Consider the following 20,430-nt stretch of genomic DNA (forward strand, 5'->3'; position numbering starts at 1 on the left):
CAGGTTTTCTCTTTTCCTCACTTAAGTGATCTGAAAATGCTGTTTTATTCCTGAGCCGGTAAAATGATTTAAAAATTCACTGGTTTTGGCAGGGCTGTTCGTTGGAATCCAAGAAGCTGTTCTCTGACGAATTTAAGGAACTTGAATTAGTTTAAATTCCAGCTCAAAGTTACGACGAGCTTTGTTGGAATTCAATTGGCCGAGAACTTCTCCATTGCCTAAAAATGTCGAAATCTATCACCATGTGATTTCCAAACATTGATATTTCAATCCCCTGCTTCCATGAAACGGTTTCTGTGAGGGTGAGTTCTCATTTAAGCATAGATTCAGGTTGAGCATACTCTGGACAATGTTTGTTGCAGTTATGGTAGCACGTGGTAGTTTTCAATTAAGTGGCCATGGTCAAAAGAAAAGAGCAATGTTGGGTATGAAAAGAAGGCTTTCAAGTTCTTCGATTTGAAGTTTGCACTAATTTCCTTGATCGTGAATTCAGCAGTTTTTTGTCACATTTTGAATGTTATTCATAATTTTAATTTTGTTTCTGTGTCATCGCAGTGGAGCACCATTAGGCTTTTAGTCTGCACTGCATTAACAGTAGCCTGTTCTCAGCTGTCTTTTTTCTTGGTCCGCAAATTCAGCACCTTTACCAAAAATTTGGAAAAAATTAAACTTTAATTGCGAAAGATTACATTAAACTAAAAGGTTGAAATCCAGGTTTTGCTCTGCTAGAGACGATAACTGTCCAAACCTTCGTTTCTTTTGTTTACTTGTCTCTCAGTTGATCCGCCTTATCCGTAATTAGAGCCTGCGTGAAAACAAAGCGACCTGTCAATTTAGAAATGTATGGGTTGTGAAACGTGTTTTGAGTTTTGAAAAGTAAGACAAATCAATGCTACTGTCATTTGAGCTCAAATTCCCAAAAACAATTGTGGGGAAATTTGCAGCTGTTCACATTAAACATGACAGGTCGGCTGTCTTTGTTTACAAAAGGGAAGATTGACTGCTTTAGTCTGGTTGTTAGAAAGAGTGTTTCAGAATTGTATACAATGTTTCTGCTCTTGTCAACACACAATGACATTTGACTGTTTGTTTGTACCATTTCTAGCAATGTACATAGTACCAGCAGTGCTTATTAGCCGAATAGCAAATATATCTAGAAAGAATAAATTTCCCTTTTTTATGATAAAATAAATCAATTTAAAGCAACAATTTAATTACTTACATTATTATCAACATTGTTACATCATAATAACAAAAGATATCTCGGAGAGGACAGATAGACGGGGCTATTAAACCCACCTAAAAAGTGTGATCGTATCAAGGTTCAATTTCTTGCGATTATCATCCAAAATCATTCAATTTTTCATCATTCAGTTTTTCATTGAGTTTTATTGGAAATATTTTTTTTGGTTTTTTTTCGTTTCATTTTTTGTTGAAAAAAAAATTAACATAAACTTTCATAATACGAGACGATAATTTTTTTGTGAAGCTAACTGACGTATTTGACTCTGAGTTTTAGAATTTAATGAATTTTCACTTAATTTTTTTTTCCAGTAATCGACAAAAATCTTGCGAAAAATGATTGTTTGCAACAGTTATAACTTCATAATTTTTTAAAACTTATGCAACTTTGTTTGTTTATAAATGGTTCTAACAGTTTATAAACAATTTTTGGTGCCATTAAATTCAAAGAAATTAAATCGATTTTACCATGTATGTCCGTCCTTGCATTTTTTTTTGTTTTCACGTGTTTTTAAGGAGTGAAAATGTGAAATGGTAATTCTGTTCACGATTGATAGTGTAGCAACTAATGTAAAGTGTGTTTGTAATTTGTTCGGCTTATTGTGAGTGGTGAAGCAATTTGGTTGTTTGTCTTAACTGCCTCCCCGCTTGTGCTTCCTGCTTTTTAGCTGGGAGCGGGGAAGAGAGGGAACGAGGAAACAAGGGGATAAATTAATTGAAATTTGGAACTATTCATACATTATGAATGGACCAACGTGTTAAATCCGTCACTCAAATTTAAATCCTTTTCTGTCAATATCACAAAAGCGAACGAGAAATCGACCGAAATATTGATGCGAGATGAAATTGTAGATGAAGTTGATGCAAGAAATTTATAGAAAGATAAAACCGAGAGAAAAAATAAAACTAATATTTAATATTAATATCCTACATCTTATTAAACTAATATCTGATATTTGACTAAAATGGAGAAAGTGTATAAATTGGTTGGATATCTGAAATCGATATATAGTCGATCAAAAAAAGTTCTGCAGTGGAAAAACAGCTGAAATTGTTTTGAAATAACTGGTCAAAGTGACACGTAACAACAAGCAAATTTGTCTCCAAGCTTTGCTTTTCTCTTTTCTTCGAATTTGAAAAGAAGCTAGAAGGCGGGGGGGGGGGATTTCATAAACATGTGTGAACAAACTTATGAGCTTTTATATACTAGAAATGCTTTGCAGGGCCTGATAAGAGGTATGGGACTAGCCTAGTATTAAATACCATTAGAAAGGTGTAAACATGTGAGTTATAGATGGCTATTTTCTTCTCGGAGGCGGGGGGGGGGGGGTGGAGGGGTGGAGGGGGCAGCTCAGACAAGCCGCTGTGAAGCTGAAGTGAATTGTTCGGATAAGTGGGAATTCGGCCGAGTGGGATTGAAGGGGAAGAGAGGGGAGGAAATGGCGCCTGCAGTTCTCAACATTCAATGTCACTTTTTGTATTTATAACATCCATTCAAATTCATTCCTTCCCACTTTCCGTCACTCTTTCTATCTTCATATACCTCAAAACATACGCACGTAAGGATATTACATATAGACAGACAATCTTAGATCTATCTATATGTATCTTTACTCACGTCTTCATACATACATACAAGGCTTTATTCACTCACATATACACGTAAGGATATTATATTCTGACATAATCGTAGATCTATCTTTCTAAATCTATATCTCAATTTGTATCTTGTTATTCCTTTGTCTGCGCGCTGCTGCGGTCGCTCATTCTTACATTCATACACACGTAAATACACAAGTGTACACGTAAGTACATAAATACATACATTAATGCCTCGATACTAGCGTGAAAAATCCCGTTATACAGAAAAATAGGGGCTTTTAATTTTTAGGAAGGAAAACATAGAAATTGTCGTTTTAAAAGTATGGTCCCAAATTTAAACGGAGAAGTAATTTAAATTGATGTGAAAATTTGAAATTATTACCTTTTTTTCGTATTTTGTTACTAGTATGTTTAACCTTTTTTGTTCGTACACTGAATTTACTAGTTAATAACAAAAGATAGCGGTAGTTATGGCAGTAATACTAATAATAGTAGTTAAGTAGTAATAGTAGTTATGGAAGTGCAGCAGTGCCTTGCCCCTTCCTTGTTGAAAAGCAGGCGCGCGTGAAGGCTGTGTGTGAACACAAAAATCGGAGGAGGTATGGACCAAAAGGAAGAATTTTTCCACTTTTATTTTGCCATACTTCGTTAGCACTCTTTTGTCTATCTATCTATCTTTCCACATTCGCTGCGTCTGCTGCTCCGCTTATTGCTGCTACTATTACTACTAAATACAACTCCCACTTTTGCCTCTTTCACCCCCCCCCCACTCTCGTTCTTTTTTACTTATCGCTCACTCACTCTTTCAGCCATTGCACACACGCTGAAATTTCCCCCATTGCCTCCTATCTCGTGTTAATGTCTTTGTTCATTGTATGTATGGCTCTGTTGTCTATTTCACTACGCGTGTCTGTACTGTGACTCGTAGGCAAAACTATGTGTGTATTATTCAAATTCAAAAACAGAAGGTAAAAAAGTATGAACAAAATTACCTTTTAGTTAATTACCGAGACAAAATTGATCAAAGAAAAAACACCATCTACGAAGTATAGTTTCACTCACTTATTTAGTATTTTGTGACATTATCGTTTTTGGCCTTTCGTGGCTTTAAACCGCTTGTTGTGAACGTTTCCGACATTTTGTACCCTTTCAAACCGCTATTTCCATTATTTCTGTTACAAAATTAGGTATATTGTCGGCTCGAACGCATTAGTGTTACCTCCTGTCTACAAAAAAAAGGTAAGTGCTTTCTGATTAGCTATGCAGGAAATTTTAATTTAGCTTCTCGGATTGCGTCTGTGGGTTTTTTTGCGGCTCATTCCATATAAGCTAGACAAGGTTGCTTATAAATTCTAAGTAGATAAATTATGTTAAAAGTTTAAGGATCTCGTATTTTGCGGTAATCTTGTAACGAGACTGTAAATCAAATTCGTCGCAGCATAGAAGGTTTGTAGTATTGTTTTCGTGTTTTTGTTCACAATGAATCAATTTTGCCATTATCAATATTTTTTGGCACTTTATTTCATTTAACTTATTTAACTTATTTCGAATTTTTCATTGCCGAAAATGATTGTGCATTCTAAAAATTTGGGCTTTACAACGTTTCAACGCTGCAGTGCAGAAGTTTTTTCCGCAGAAAAAAAAAGATGATTATTAAACGGTAATAATTGCTTGCTTTTATTACTGATTAAAAACAGTATTAAACGCTTGCGTTTTCATTTTTTACTTTCAATTTCTACTCCCAGTTTTTTCTTTTGGTTTCATAATTTTATAATTTTGTTTTCAAAAATATGCAACGTTCAAATATGCAGTGTTGATTGCTCGCAGTTAATCACAAATGGCAATTTTCGGACAAGTTAAAGAATTTGACACTCGTGTTGGTTTTTTTAAACTTCTAATGCATGTTATTTAGAACAAGTAAATTTAAATAAATTGCCTTGGGTTACCCTGGAATCAAATCACATGTTTGCTTTTTGATTTGTTTTAACAAATGTTTTAGTTTTCCTAAATAACTCGAACACTGAACGTATTTGATAACATAATTCAACAAGAAGGCTCGGAAATGTGCGATCGCACATAAGGTTCCGACCCCGCTCATTTACAATTTTGGCATAATTGTCTACCAAATGAGGAACAGAAAGAAAACCCCCAAAATTCAAGTATTTTTCAAAAAAATTGGTGTATGAACAAAAAGATAGCCTCCAAATCAAATAACTCAGTGGAGTAAAAAATGATGCATTAGATTGATGAGATATGTCAATATTAAGAAAGTGAGTCAAGACAAACAGCAAAATCAAACAACAACAACAAGCATTAATTACATCAAAAAATTTGTCCGTTTTAAAAACAGAACTTAATAACAAAGTCAATAGCGCCAGATAAAACTTAAACGAAATAAAATAACTTGTAATTCACCAGAAAAGATAAGGGACCAGTCCATAATAACGCTTGGTTAAAATTAGACAATAAAGAACAAAAACAGTAAATATGAAAAATTCGCTTATTTCAAAACAATTTCCAAGTAATGAAAACCATTAGAAATCAACTAAGATATCCCATAGAATTAGCATTATCGTTGTGTCTATAGATTGGAATTAAGAACTGTCGGTATTCATTTTTTATGGAGTTACAGAATGAACAAAAAATAGACAACAACAAACAAATCAGTTAAATTTTGCCAGAGAACACTTTCGAACCCGTAAAGCCATACTTTGGCCCTCAAAATATGATCTATTGCACCTTTTTTGAACACCGATAATAAATTATACGACCACCCATTTATGAAATCAGGTAACAAGTAGACAAAAAAGAAGAGGCAAAACTAAGTAATACTTTTCTTTGGACAAGAAATTATTCCCAAAGACATGAAAGCCATTAATTAGAAATTGAAATAATTAAATAGATTTGTTTGTTCTTCCGAAGATAGCCCTGAGACCTGCAATTATGCCGAATATATCTTACGTCTACAAGAAGAACGTAAAATTTGACAAAAATCAAAAATAAATTTTTGTGAAAAGTAAAGTCAGTAAAGTCATAACGAATTCTTTAAAAACATCAGATTTTGTGACACTAATCCCTGTGACACCTTCCCATGACAACAATATTGTCAAAGTTAGCCCGTAATTAACGAGACTAGTTAGAAAACAGACAATAAAAGGGCAAAATTATGAAGTTGAAAAGTGTTTTTTATTATTTTGGAAAACAATTGTTTTCAAAATCGTGAAAGCCATCAGCTATCTAAATTCAAAATATCGGCCCATTTATTCTTCCATGAAAAGTCAATGAAACCGAGTCATTGTACAGGAAATTTCATACGTCTAAAAAGACAAAGTAAAACGACAGTTAAAGACAAAATTAAAAAATTCAATTAAATTTGAGAAAGTTTTGTCGAAGCCGTTGAAACCAGAATCTATATCCTTAAAAATTTTTAATATTATCGATTGTGCCTTATTTTGAACGCCAATAATCTGATACATGATCTGTCAAAAACGCGACAATGTGACAGGACTAGAAAACGTGAAAAATGGGCAAATATCTGAAAATAAGAAAAATGTGAAATCTATTAGTATCAAAGCCAGAAAACCATAATTTAAGGTGTAAAACCGCAATAAACATAGAATGTGAATTCAATAGAACGAAGAAAGTTTCTTTCATTGCTGATTCTAAGCTACAAGTTGACCAAATTAAGAGAAAAATTAAGCAAAGTTTAATAAGCCATTATTCATTTAAAAATCAAATATTGTTAAAAGTCAAAACGGCCATAAATTTTCAAGTAATCAACTAGATACAATAATTTGTGGCCAATAAGGAAGCAATTTGGGCCTATCACTAGTGAGTTTTGATTTGAAATGTTCTGTTATTTCATTAATATATTAAAAAGATCGATTTTTTTAAATAAAAATGACCGTCTGATTACAATCCAAATTATTTTTGAATTGTAACAATCCAAGTGTGGTCCAAAACTAGCTCTGCTAATTTTGTTCGTCCATTAGGAACAGTTAATTTTTCGAATGTTATAGATATAGATATTTTGTTAATGGAAAATCAAAACAAAATGCTTCGTTTTTGATAAACAAGTAAAGTTAGCGAAAAACGGCAAAGTTTGAATTATGGAGCACTTGCTACGGAAGTTGAAGTAGAAATGGTCCCATTTTGAGTCTACAAAGATTTTGTTAGTGGTTTTTGTGTGTGTATTCCTGCAAATTTAGTCAAAGTGGACTAAAGAAACCTATTTTGTGCTGTTTTTGATGAAAAAGTCAGAATTTTGAATTTTTGACAAAAAAATCAAATAAAATTGCCGTCAATATTTTTTGTCTTTAAAAATAAAATCAACAACACTTTCTTTAAAAAATTGGACAATTTTTATCAAAATTAGCGAAATTTTCCGGAAATTGTGAATAAAGTCAACGGAATTCACTCTATTTTCTCAAAAGTTCAAACCTCGATAACTCCCTGTAAGAAACGAAAATCAGAACAATCTTCTAAATTCAATATTCTACGCTGGACAAGCTTTCTAATGATACCAGTCTCAACTCTCTACGATGAATATATCGATCGGACAAAATTGTCTGAACAAAAAAATAACCCATTTGAGTTTGTAGTTCCTCCCCCTCAAGAGGAGTCGGAACAAAGAGATCAATGAGTTTTGTATAATGGGGAAGGGTTTTTTTTAACCCAAGCGACATTAATTTAAATATGCGAAAAATTATTTTCCCAGTTGTGGCATCTTCCGTTTTATTAGGACTTTTTGTGGCTTCAGCCTTCCTACCTTAAATGATATTGTTTTATGAAGTTTTTATTCAATATTTTGTTAAGTTTTCGATGGGCGGGGTACAAGTCAAGAACGTGCTGATTTCTCTTAAGTTAAATTCTAAGTTAACAAGGGCGGTGTTTTTTTTCATTGGTACCAATTTTAGTGAAAACTATTATTCAATGCGTTGAGACCAATATGGTGCGCTCTGAGCAAAAACTGACCTATTATAGTGGAACCAGCCCTAGCCACTTTTCATATCTCACTTGTCTTCAGTATTTGTTTCTAAATTCAAATATTTGAAGCGTTTATCATTCTAGATTAAAATTTTATTAATGATATCTATTTATAGAATAAATTTTATTGGATAAATTTACGTAAATAGAGCAAAAATGTTGAAAAAAAACATTCATTCTTTTTGAAAATAGTTTTGGTCATTAATAACAACTAGTTTCAAAATTTGGGGAGTTTTATAATATTAGCAGAATGCTGTCGCTTTCGGACCTGAACACTTAGAAAAAAGTAATAAAATTTAAAACCACACTTGAAACATGAACCATACTTTTGGAGAAAAACTTCTATTAGCCCAATAAGAGAGTTAACCATGATTAGCCGCTAGTTTTACTTTCTGCCGATTGCGCAACTGCTATTAGCAACAAAATCTGAAAAGGAGAGGTTGGAAATGCTAGAACAGCTCAATCCACTTATCCAAATGTAACAATTTTGGAGGGCTGTTTTGTTTATTTGGGTCAAGTGGGGCATTATTGATGAAATGGAGGAATGCTTAACACGATTGCGGTCCTTTGTTGGTGGAGGGAGGGTTCTCTTACAGACAAGTAGAGGGCGTGGAAAAGTAGGCAGCAGTGAAATTGATGGGAGGAACAAATAAGAAATAAGGCATGCATACAGGGAAAATATAGGACTATTTGAGCTCCTAGTCGACTTAGCCGAGAGGTTTCAGGGCAAAATTGAACTCTGTTTATCATTGACTTGATGAAATCTGTTTAATATTTTGTTTTTTTTTTCTCAAAACAAATTGTTTTAATACCAAATTAGCCAGGAGGTTTTACCTCATATGCATATAAATTGTGATCTTTGACTTGATGTCTTGAAATATTTTCTGTTTTTCCCCATGAAACGGTAGTTTGAACTTAAGTCCAAAAAAGTTAGGCCTACTTTTTCAAAATTAGAATAATATTATTACATTTATAAATCGAACAAATTGATCTATTCTATTTGTCGATAAATCTGAAAAAAATTTGAGCTGTTTTTCCAAAGTGAACGTTGTAAAGGGGGATGGCGTATAAGGCGAAAATTTTATTAGGCGAATACATGTTTTGTGGCCATTAGGCGAAAATTTTGAACTATAGCTTTGTGTGGAGCTTAGGCGAATTTCAATTAAAACACTATTTAGAATATATCATTTTTTAAAATTATTTTTGCCCCTCGGTAACATTCCGCAACGGTCTCTGGCAAAAAATACGGAGGAAAGCCGAAAACATGATAAAAAATATTAATCGCCTCATTCTAAATAGTTAGAGTTATGGGACGTAAAAAAATTCGAGAAAATGTCTGCTATAAATGCTGGACGGACAGAAATTGTGCTACAAATGCTCAATATTAAAAAAAATTAACGTGGCCGTTTTTGTAAGCTATTATCATGGAGAAACATTTGTTGGGAAAACTTGAGTACTTTATAGCGTCAAGTGGATTTTGAATTACCGCTAATAAGTTTTAATTGGTATTTGCCTAATGTCCACAAAACTTTAGTTCAAATTTTTGCCGAATGGCTGCAAATTTTGTGTTCGCCTAAGCGAGTTTTCGCCTAATATTCTAAGCCACGTTGTAAACACTTCAGGCCAGAAAAAACGCGGGCATGATGCTATGACTATTAGCAACCCTAGAAGGGCGTAGGATATTAGTCGAAGATTTACATAGTGGTACTTTGGCGAAATTTTGAAACCAACAAGAAGCCGAAATTAGGCGGAAACAGTGTAATAAAGAAATAGCAAATTTTTTAAATTTTCCAATATTTACAGCCATTTGGAGATCTTTTTTGGTGGTGAAGGATATCCTTGTTCAAGTTTTTTCCAAATATTCCGTGATTTGTTGTTTTCCCAATTCTTGAGTTACTATTCAAGCAAAAGGGTTGTTTTTTAATGAAGACTGCTAGTTTTTGCAAGCATCTGTATTCAGCAAAGTTGGCTAACAGTTTTGGACCTTCAGATCATGACATTTTTTTGGGAACTGGACGAGTTGCAGAAACTCTTCGACATAAAGCAGAGCTCTTGAACAATTCATACTAAGGAATAACATTTTCAGGAGGCAAGAATCCAATACTAAAAATTTCTCGTGAAAAGTGCTGTAAAGTTTTACTTACAAGAAAATGAATTTTTGGTAAAAGGCTGGCGTTAAATGGAAATAATTGGCTGGCGTTAAATGGCTGGAGTTTGTCTAACTCCTGACTTCAACTCCCACAGAACTGCTCTTTTTCAATGCAAAATTGTATAATTTTGCGTAAAATGTCTTGGGTGGTCATTAAGTTCCGTCGTAGAGACTATTCGTACTTTTTGCAAAATAATAACCAAAAATAATAATAAATTACGTTTTTGTTGTTTTTGTAATTCCTTGTTCTTGATGGATAAAATCACTACTATCTGAAGTTTTTGTCCCATTTCCGGAAATGATGAGGCAGAAATTTTTGTCTTTTTTATGAAGGCCACTTCGAATTGTATGAAATTCAGGAAGAAAATAACTAAGTTTCTTTACATTTGTCAAAATGCACTAAGTTTTTTTTTTAAATTTGTCTTAAATTTGTTTTTTTTTGTTGGTTCGTTTTCAATTTGTTGGTTTATTTTCAATTGAACGCAAAATTTCTCCGTTTCTATTATGTTCAAACTTCGGGTTGTGGCAATGTGTTGGGATGTATTTCGAATATTTTTTGTAGGCAAGTTTTTTCAAAGAAAACTACCTAATATTCTTTTTTAATGATCGCTTAATCGAGCTGTCGCCCAATATCCAAGAGTTTCTGTAATTATATTGGGGGGGGGGGGGGGGGCTATATGATATCAGCACTAAGCTGAGGTGGCTATAATGAGGAACCGATTTTTCTGCTCTTCCGCTTTTTTCACCAAAATTCTTCCAAGCCAACATTCGTGGATATTTCAATATTAAATGATATCTCCAGTGAGTAATAAACAGTATGATATCAAACGCGACATCTGATAATGTGTCTGTTTTCACCACATCTCCAACTTGTTCATGCGACTCTACTGGGCGGGTCTAATGGGCTACACAGAAGAATGAGTCCTTTCTATGCCCCACCTTTTCAGTATTTCTGCTCTCAGGAGCTAATGCTTTACCTCATTAGCATTCCTGTGGGCTTTCGCCCAAGTGCTTACAATTTTTATACTCACTTTTCTTTGTTTTTTGTTTTCTTTTTGCCTTGAGGGATTTTATAATCCCTGCCTCCTCCTTCAATGACTAATATTTGCCCAAAATTTTGTAATATATTTACCCCGCCTGTCAGCTATTTCAATTTCAGACAGATTAAATTGAAATCACTCTGGCAATATTTTGTCTGGGTTTTGTTCACGTGGAGGAAGTTACATACATTAATTAGGGTTAAATTGCCCCAGTTCAATTAGGGGCAAAAAATGCATAGACTTCCGTAAATTTAGCCAATTTCTCAAATTTATGTCTGGTCGAGCTGAGAAAAATTTAAATTAGTCCAAAAGATAGATAGTTATGTATACAAGTTTATTGAATTGCAGAGTGCGTGATTAGTTTAATATGCATATCTGAGTAGATAACTATGTCTGCCAGTAAGGTAATCTAGAATTTCATCAATTTCCTTTCTATCTATGTCCACAATATTTTCCCTTTCCTCTATCTATTTTCCTTGATTTGTTCACGTCGAATAAGAAGCAACTAGTCTTTTCACAGCGAAAGGTTCTCCTACATAGCTGCCTTATTTCTGCTCTCAGTTTATATACTAACTTGTACATGCTCGATTCGTTTTTTAACACTATAAAGGTAGAGCATGGTAGTGAAATGACTTACGCAACTGTACTGCGAGTGTATACCGTACAATTTGTTTCTTTTATAATTTGTTGGGAAAAATTATTCAATCCGTACATTTTCCCTACCCCCTTCGCCATCCCCTGCTTTTGAAACAGACCGTACGGTAATTGAATTAAGCGCAACCACCACCACCACTAATACGCACATTTCCACACGCAAATACCGTTATACACACTCTCAACGCGTGTTTGCCTTCCATCTATTTTTTAAGAGCGAAACGTCATTTAAAAGAAATAATCAAAAATTCACTTCATTTCAATTCAACAATTGTATGACCGCAATTTTGTTCAGCCTCTCTTAAGGAATTCCAAAACTAATCACTCTTCATTATTCCCATTGTTTGGCCACTTCAATCCCATTTCCAATTTCCCATTAATTTTCATTTTATCAACTTGCAGCTTTTCAAAGTGGGAAGCAATAAAACTCGAGTTTTAACAGAAATTGCTCTTCAGCTGTGCTGACGGCGGCCATCAGTAATAAGCAGCTACTTAAAACCATTCCTAACAACGCCTGGCTTAGATTATTTTATTATTTTAAAAAATTCATTTTAGGTTTTGCTATTTGAATTATAATTATTAACTTAGAATTTTAGTTAATTGGTCGTTGTACGGGGTCGGTGAGAAGTCATTTAACATAAATCAAAATTAGGCAAGTATCTCACACAATTGATTTTTTTAAAAAAAATATTGAAATTCATGATTTTTTTTGAGGTTTGAAGTTTAAAGAGGTTTTATAGGAGGCAATAATTTCATTCAATTTATCTAATTACTTTCTAAATATAGATTTTTTAATTAAGCAACGACTTTTCACTATAAATTGAATCTGTAGCTTTTCAACATCATGGTAAATTTTTCAAAGCCCATTACCATTGCAGTTTGCGTCATAAGAATTGACTGCAAATTTGAATTTTAACAGTAATTTTCCCTAATTTGAAATGTTTTGTCATTTTTAGTGCCCATAGTCTACTTTGCGGGCTTAAAGGAGCTTAATTATTAGCATTTTATTGTATTTTTGCAATAAACGGTAAATTTTACTATACTCTACATGATTAAGCGGAAATTAATGAAAATAACACAAATGTGCTTTTCAATCTACCCATCAACCAATCAATAAAAAACAAAGTTAGCAATCCGTGAATTATTGAATTAAAATTCCCAGTTGCCATTAAATCTAAGTACAAACATAGCAATAATATAGGAACAATAATATGTCAACCAAGGATCAGCAACAGACATTGCCCCTTTATTCTTCTCGGTTTAAAGATAGCAGGATATAATTTTGTTTCTTTTGGAGTTTTGTTTTTTTTTTTTAAAAAACAGCAAGTTTTTTTATGTCCGTGTTACGTAATCAACCGATTCTGTTTCAGCCAATCCACGATGTCAAATCTAAGCAAATGACAGCCGACCAATAAATGTGTTCACACCTGATCAGTGTTCATACAGCTCCAATTGGTTCACGTCCCATCACTCCCGCTGATTACCTGTCAAAGAGAATATAGAAACACTCACTCATTCTTTTTCTCTCGGCTGGATCTACAATTATAATGTGTTCAAATTATCTTGATTGGTAACCCAATTATATCTTGACTTGACGTGACAAATTGCATCGTGTCTCTGTCACGCAGTGTTCAATACGCGGTGCCTCTGCCATTGTTGTTCTCGAGATTAGAGTTAATTGGCCAGGTAGTGTGGCTTCTTACCTGCCGCACGTGAACACAATAACTACCACACTACCAACGCTATTGTTGTTATTTGTTATCAGCGAATCTGAATGATTATTTGCCAGTATTTCTGACTTTATCAGTTAAAAATTTCTTCGTAAGCGTCCTTTCTGATAGTTACTTAAAAAGTTTAAATTACCTCGAGCCACGGTGTCAGGGTCGTAGCGACTTAAAAGCTAATTTTTCCTTAATCGGATGCTCCAATAGCTCAAAAAATTTCAACTGAAATTGTGAACTAAAGAAAGATCTAAATTTAGAGTTGAGTATTGGCCCAATTTTGACTAGACTAAAATTTGTTGGATGGCTTGCAGTGATTAACTGTCGGAGATTCCTCGAAGGTAGAAGACATCTGATATCCTCTCACAGCAAGACTTACCCAAAATTCATTTCCCTACCCCACCCCATCCCATTCCTGCTTTTCTGTGGATAGACTACCCGTTACTACCACTGCTCACTTTGTGAGCCCACCCTCCCCCATCGTGGTCAAATTAAGCTGGGCTAATGATGTGGCGTGAAATGATTCTTCCCTGTTGATGACGGAAGGCGGAGGAACTTTCGACTCAATTTACCCCAATTTCATTTTCTTACCCACTTCCTGTTGGGCGGAGTGAACTAATTTCACCACCCCGACCGCCCCGCCATTTTACCCATCTTCTGCGCCCTGTTATGCTCTCTGATTGCGCGTAAAAAGGGTTTTATCTGACTGCTGTAATTGGAATACCATTTATTTCCACCCCTTGATTCACCGAAGCTACAACATAACTTATCAGAGATCAAAGGAGTCTTAGAATTACAGAATTTGTAGATTTTGTTTTAGTTTTACAATTTTATTATTCGCAAACTTTTAAATTACTCTTTAAGTTAGTTCATTTTAAAATCCAATTCGGCAATTTTAAGAATTATTTAAGAGTTTCAAAAGCATTGATTTTTGCTGCAAAAATGGATTCGTTCCTTGGTCCTGTTTATTATTTTCTTTTACCCATTTTGTTACACGTTCTTAGCAACTGCTGTCAACTTTCTCTTCAAGCTGCAGGTAAAATTCTCGCATTTAATGATTGATATTTTTTTCAAGCACTACCCATTTTCCACACTGGCTGTAATATATAATCGTAAGATTAAATAAGGGAGATTGGCACCATCTAAACTTTGCACATGAAGTGTTCCGACCTAGTAAAATCTTTTTTCAAGGTGGTGTGAGGGGAGAGGAGACAAGAACCATGAGTAATTTTTTCTAGGTACAAAACAAAAAATCCAAGTAATCCAAGTACAGAACAAAAAGGTTTATAGTACAATTTCACTTTTACAACTGCCAATAAAAATGCTTTTTTTTCTAAGCTCAGGACAAAATACCCAATACCAAATATACCCAATGTGACAAAATACCCACAATATACCCAATATTTTGTCCTACTGTTGAAACTCACAGAACGATTATTTAGCATATTTAGCTAGTGTATTATTGGCCGCGCCTCGCCGTCCATTGCTATGCCTCAGTGGCCCGTGGCACTTGAGATAAAACTATCACAGCCAAAAATGGGGCTAAATTATCAGCTTAATTATGAGAAAACATGCTTGTAATACCAAGTGCTGATTTGTAATAGGATTATTGAACGAAAAGATCAAAGGGAAAAAATTGGGCATATGGCAATGGGTGTATTGCCAAATTGGGTATTTTGGCATTTGGGTAAATTGCCCTATAACAAACTTGAGCAGCATAGCCAAAAAAATTATTGATTAGTAAATTGACTTTGAATTTCAGTGTTATGAGAACGTAGAGGTATCAGAATGCCAAACGTTCTACTGCGTTTTAAATTTCTGCTACGTTCTTTTGGAGGATCAAAGTGTTGTAGTTAACAGTCTCTTAATTTTTGAGTTTGTTATCTAGACTATTTTTTTGAAATACAATATCAGACAAAGGAAAAATTGAAATCAGTTAAGACACAAAAACAGGCTTAAAGTGACAAGCAGTTGTTTTACTCCCAATAGAATGAAAGAGTTAGATATAAAAAATATTGGCATGAACAATTGAAGAGCAACATTTTGATGATGGCTAGAATGTGCGAGGCTGAATTTTGTGTATCCAGCTCATCAATATAGTTCAAAACAAATTTTTTTGAAATGATGATGACAACACAGCTACAGCTGTGTTTTTGAGCAATTCTTTGGGTTTCTTTTTTTTCTATTATTTGGATATAAGCTTTTTACTTTAGGGTAAGCGGTGACAACTATAGCAAAAATTGATAACATGGGTAATCTGTTCTTAAGTTACAATGAAAATTCGCTGTTCAGCGAATATGAATCAATTTTATCAAATTTCTCTGTGAAGTTAAAACGAAGAATTAGTATTCTCTGAAAAAGTGATGTAGCCAATGTTTTCAGGGCATTTGATGGTTTTTCACATGACATTGTTAATACTTTTGTTGAGGAACTGAAGAACTAATTGAAAACCGTTTTGTCGATATTCAGTTTTTAAATATGGAGCAAAAAGTTTTTCGCCCTTTTCCCCTTGAAAACTGTTTTTTAAAACAAATAGCCAAACATTAATATTCTTTTTTTAATCTGAACGAGTGATGTTTAAATATCCGACAGGGTTTTTGCCTAATCAAAAACGATGGCTTTTTAAGAATTAGAATAATCGCGAACGATGGCTGCTAAGTGGCGTTGGAAGGCTTTCAGATAGGCTCCAAGTCGTTGATTTGGGTCCTAAAATGTACCATACCGTGCTTTTTAAAAGTTCCTCTGATGTGGTCCTAACAATAGGAAGTAGAATTTAACCATATATTTTTATTTCCAGAAATTTAACGTTTTTGAAGTTTTTTTTTGCTCGAAGGTTCTTTAAAAGAAACCAAGTTAACAAAATTGGCAAAGTTAGCAAAGTGCATCAAGAATTTTTGCGAAGTTGACGAAGAGAAAAATTGTCGGTGGGAATCATGAATAGTTGTCGCATCACGTTTTCTTGATCATGATAAGGAATTCTCACTTTCTAATGGATTTGAATTTATGACGCGGTGAGATTTACAATGATGAATTATCTAACAGAACTAAAACGGATTGTTTTATATGTTTTTACATGTTTTTAAAATGTGGGATCATTGAGATAAAACGTATGAAGTTCATATATATGAACTATTAAAGTAAATTCTTCTTAGTAAATTCATACAAATCTATCAATTTTTAAGTACGCATTACCCCAATGTTTCGGCTTTTTTGCTCGAGGATTATTTTTCTTTGAAGGTTACTTGTTTTACTTTGTACTTCAATGAAATTTCTACTTTAAATGAGAGTTTTTCATCCGCCGTTCTCCGTAAATTTTCTAAAACGAGATGATACTGGTCTCATCAATGTTTTGTTTTGACTGTGTTTAGACGGATGAAATGGTTTAAACGTTGATATTTAGACCTTTTTCATTTGATAGGGTGTTCCACAAGTTAATATATAGAACCGCTCATTTTGTGATTTACATAGCTGGTAGAATATCTTAGTCAACGAATATGTCTGATAAAAGATTTGCAGTAAAACTGATATTTCCAAGCAGAAAAATTGCGAATATGGCTCCAAAACGCCATTTTGGTGTGACGAAAAAATATGACCTTTGATACAGCAGTTTTGTCAAGTTTCCGGGATTTTTCGTGTAAAGAATTTTGACCTTTGACAAACAAAGAAGAACATAGCATTAGAATTCAAATTACAAATAAACTTCCGTAAGTGTTCTCAAAAATTGTTCTGCCTGGATTGCAGTAATTTACTACAGCTTTCCGCTACTTGGTTCACAGGTTCAGAATTGTCTTAGTTAGACAAGAAATCAAGTGGAGGCATTTGTGCTGTACTTTTAAAATTAGAAACAGAATCTACTGTAGTTTACGGAAAAAAATAGGGAAAACAGCATACAAAAGCATACGCATAAAGCAGAATGTTCTCTGTTTTTTAAATCTTTGAATTATTAAAAGAACATTCACGAAGTTTTATCTGACAAAGCCAAAAATATGGCGATTTGACTACTTGATATCCATTTTTTTAAAAAAACAATTGATTTCCTCTAATACGCTTAGGAATAAAATGCAAATGGTAAAGAGGCTATGTACAGTTAAGAATATATCATTATGTGAAACTGAAAAAAAATTAGTTATTTAAAGAACTTGATCTTACTTCGGTAAAGGAAAGCTTGAAATTTTGTGCCATTTTCTACGTACAATGTGAATTTTCTGCAACCTATTAATAAATTTAAATATTGAAAGACCGAGCAACACCATTCATAATTATATATCATTGAATTGAGTACAATTTTTTGAACTTTTCTTTACAAATTCCATAAACAATATTTCAAATAATTAGGTACGTCTCCAGTTAAATACCTTTGCTCATGGTTTTCTCTACCGTAGACTCATGCAACAGTTGTTAGTGTGAGTGAGCTCATAGCAATGAAATTTTGACTAGTTTTGGGAATGAACCTTTGTCTAGTTTTTTTTGACTAGTTGACTAGTATTTTAAAAGTTTTTATGGCCATGGCACCGTTTTAATATCTAGATGACTTTTTCATTGCTCTCAAATGAATTTTGAAGCAATTATTGTAAATGTGTGCGAGTGTGTCTTTTTATCCAATTTTTTGCTTTTGTTCTAGGACATTTTTTGTCTTCTCAAGTCCTTTTTTCATGTTTCTCCATCATTTTTTCCTGATCTCAATTGTGCTCACTCCTAAGTAAAGATTTTTGGTAAAATAAAAGCGAAGGTGGCTTGATACAGGGACTTTTTACAGAACCAATTGTAAAGGGTATATGGCTGGGACTCTGGAGGTCGCGGGTTCGAATCGCATATTGGTCGGATGTTTTTTCAACTAATAACAAACATTTATCTACACTGCGGCCCCGCCTGTCGTTTGAGAGCAATTTTTCCGCCTTTAATTGGTCTTTGTTTATAGATGCGAAGCTGTAAACCAAGCATAGCTACATTTCGGTGTTCTTGGGTTTAGTTTTGTGGTCTGACGCTCTTTTTCGTTTCACATTTTTTACGCCTCAACTTCAAAAGATCAATTTTGTTAATCTTATGTCGCTGTTTCACTGCTCTTTTGCTAAATTTATATATTTGGCGTCATTTCTTAAACTGGTTTCCGGTGAGTTTTAAGCTGAACAAAATTGAATTTTTGAAGTTTTTATAAAAGTTTTAGTTTTTTCAAGTTTTTAAAAAGTTTGTCTTTAAAACAGGTTTGCAACGTCATCAACTCAATACTGTATCTGTAGCTACCTGTATTCTACATTACTTAAGTTTGTTTCGCAGCTATGTTGGCAATCAGCTGGGTGTTGTATGAGAATTGCATCAATTTTTTTCCAATGCCCAGGGTCTATCAATGACTCCTGATGTTTAATGCTCTCACTTTTGATTCGAAGTTTAAAACATATGATAGAAAACCAATTTGAAGTAAGTACGGGTTTGAACAGCTCTAGGCCTCATAGTTTGACCAAAAGTTCTCTGAATTTATCATTCTTTCATTAAGTTCATTATTCTTCCAAATTTCTCTACTAAAATCATTCTTTCATTAAAGATATAAATCAGCGACACATGAATCAAAGAAGTGGAAAACGGGAAAAAGGTTATAGAACAAACAGACTTGAGAAATTTACCCAAAGCATAGCATAAGTCGTAACGAAAATAGCTGATTACTTCCTTCTTAACCATTGGGTGAATGTAACGTCAACTAAATGAACTCTATAAGGGTTTGATGATAATCGGTCGAGTTTCGTTTCAGTTTTAAATTTCAGTAATTTTTTTTGGATCTGACCCCTTCATCGCCGTTTAGGACCCTCCAGTTGTTGCAAATTGCTTGTGTTATACGGTACGCCATAACCAATACGGTATGGAGAAAAGGGCGTGCATAGGACAGTTAGAGTTATGCACCAACAAAGATGGATAACAGAAAAGTACAGTTTTATTTGGAAAAGTATGTTTGGTGGAGCATATTTCAAACGAACAATTTCATAGAGCTGAGTTTTAACGAGTAGACCTTTTGCTACAAAATTTTATTTTTCTTGAAACCTTTTTTAAAAAAACATCAAATTCAAGAACATGAACTATATAAACACTTCAAGTCTTGCTTGAAAGTACGAAAAAAAAACAGATAATCTGGAATGAAAAAATGTTAGTGAAAATTATTTTGCAAAAGTTTTTGCTTCATGATAATTTTTTAAGGTTTTTAATAATTTTAGTTATGAATTGAGTAATATACTAGATATACTAGTTCTTAATCAGCAGTGGATGAGTCAAATGAATGAAGTGCGATGAGGTTTCTTTGGCATGGATTTCATAGATTTTTTTACGTTCTACATATGTGCATAGAAAAAAATATCTCCTGCAATTTGCCCCGCAGGCGTTTTTGCTCACAACAATTGTGGTGTTCGAAAACAAAAGTAATTTTTAATTTTCTTATAAACGTTATTCATCTCATATATTTTTGAAGTTAATCATGAAATTTTTTTTGCTCTGAACATGTATTAAACATTCATATTTTCTGGAATACATAAAATTAATAGTCAACGCTATCTATTTATTGGGAGAAGAGATGTCTAAATAGTCACCCGTTTGTCTTGAGTGCAAACTCTGGATATTTTGCATGAAAATTTATTTTCTTCATTTTAACGTGTTTAATTTTATTCGGATACTTTCTTTTTGTCATTTTTGCTCTGAGTATCTCGAAAAGTAAGTTTCGAAAAGAGTCAAAATGTCAATTCTTCTAATTTAGACTCAACAATTTTCCAAATTTGCTTTCTAGCTCAATTCGGTAGAGAATCAAGAAAAGAAAGCGGTTGAGAGGTTTCGGAATATCATGTGCGTAAACACATTACTTCGGTTTCACATAGAACAGTGAAAGCGAACAGTCACAGTTAGTGCAATAATTTCTAGATTAATTGAATTATTCAGGATAATTGTTGATAATATTTGTCCAGCTTATTGAGTTCATTTTACATGTTTTCTCTCAAAAAACTAGTGAGTAATTGTGCCTTAAGGCTTGCCAAGGTTTTAAATTGAGATAAATGCCTGAAAA

The 20,430-nt window shown here is 33.6% G+C and overlaps 1 protein-coding gene across 6 annotated transcripts in view; it reads left to right on the forward strand.

Moving 5' to 3' along the window:
• The window catches only part of LOC142351519 (reversion-inducing cysteine-rich protein with Kazal motifs-like), a 106,824-nt gene that overhangs the window by 25,083 nt on the left and 61,311 nt on the right, over positions 1-20,430 (forward strand). For 2 of the 6 annotated variants that reach the window (XM_075403581.1, XM_075403587.1), the window contains exon 2: positions 13,044-14,430. In XM_075403581.1, coding sequence (XP_075259696.1) covers positions 14,337-14,430 — 94 coding nt within the window. In that variant the 5' untranslated portion in view covers positions 13,044-14,336. The other 4 variants (XM_075403585.1, XM_075403584.1, XM_075403582.1 and 1 more) reach the window with 4 other exon arrangements.

The sequence above is a fragment of the Convolutriloba macropyga genome, chromosome 13 (assembly GCF_964194025.1).
Source record: "Convolutriloba macropyga chromosome 13, txConMacr16.3, whole genome shotgun sequence".
Lineage (NCBI taxonomy): Eukaryota > Metazoa > Xenacoelomorpha > Acoela > Convolutidae > Convolutriloba > Convolutriloba macropyga.